Source organism: Penaeus monodon, chromosome 25 (assembly GCF_015228065.2).
Source record: "Penaeus monodon isolate SGIC_2016 chromosome 25, NSTDA_Pmon_1, whole genome shotgun sequence".
In the NCBI taxonomy this organism is placed as follows: Eukaryota; Metazoa; Arthropoda; class Malacostraca; order Decapoda; family Penaeidae; genus Penaeus; species Penaeus monodon.
Window position 1 is genome coordinate 33086266 of NC_051410.1, and position 630 is coordinate 33086895.

The following is a 630-nucleotide window of genomic DNA, read 5'->3' on the forward strand; positions in this document are numbered from 1 at the left end:
GTGTGTGAAATAGATCTCTAAAAAAAACTTCTCTGCAGCGAAAGAACTGTATTCAGAGATAAATCTGATATGATTTTGACATGATGATAAGCTAAGACTTATTTCTCTACAGGGTTACATCGAGAACGAAGTAGACATGAACAGTGACGGCTCTTGCTCTCAGAACTGCGCCTACTACCAGCACGCCAAGAGTGAGAGCTGCTACCTGCCCAGCTCTCAGTACTGCGGGAAACACCGCCGCTGCAAGGGGACGGTCCACGACTGTCGCTTCTATGACGCCGACGCTTGGGTCTGTCTCTCCAGGAAGCCGTACAGGAGATACGAGTCGATTCGGTATGAAAACCGCCTCATCCTGGGTCCCCACGGCCAGTGCGACAGTGCGGAGATGAAGGTGGACTCCTGGTGGAGGTTCTTCTTCCACTGCTCCTACTGCCTCTGCCTCTGCGATGACGACACCTCGCCCTCCACCGACCGATATGTCAGCCTCATGCCGGCCGTCAGTGACACGCGGAATAACATGGTGGGTGCTGCGATAAGTATAAAGAGAGGGAGGGAAGGAGAGAAAAGGAAATGGATGAAAAGAACACAAAGAAGGGATGCTACAAGAATTGATTGATTGATTGATAACGT

At 50.6% G+C, this 630-nt stretch overlaps 1 protein-coding gene across 5 annotated transcripts in view; it reads left to right on the plus strand.

Moving 5' to 3' along the window:
* Positions 1-630, plus strand: part of LOC119589152 — a 28879-nt gene that overhangs the window by 22227 nt on the left and 6022 nt on the right. For all 5 annotated transcript variants that reach the window (XM_037937729.1, XM_037937727.1, XM_037937728.1 and 2 more), the window contains one exon: positions 113-520. In XM_037937729.1, coding sequence (XP_037793657.1) covers positions 113-520 — 408 coding nt within the window. The remainder of the gene's footprint in view (positions 1-112; positions 521-630) is intronic.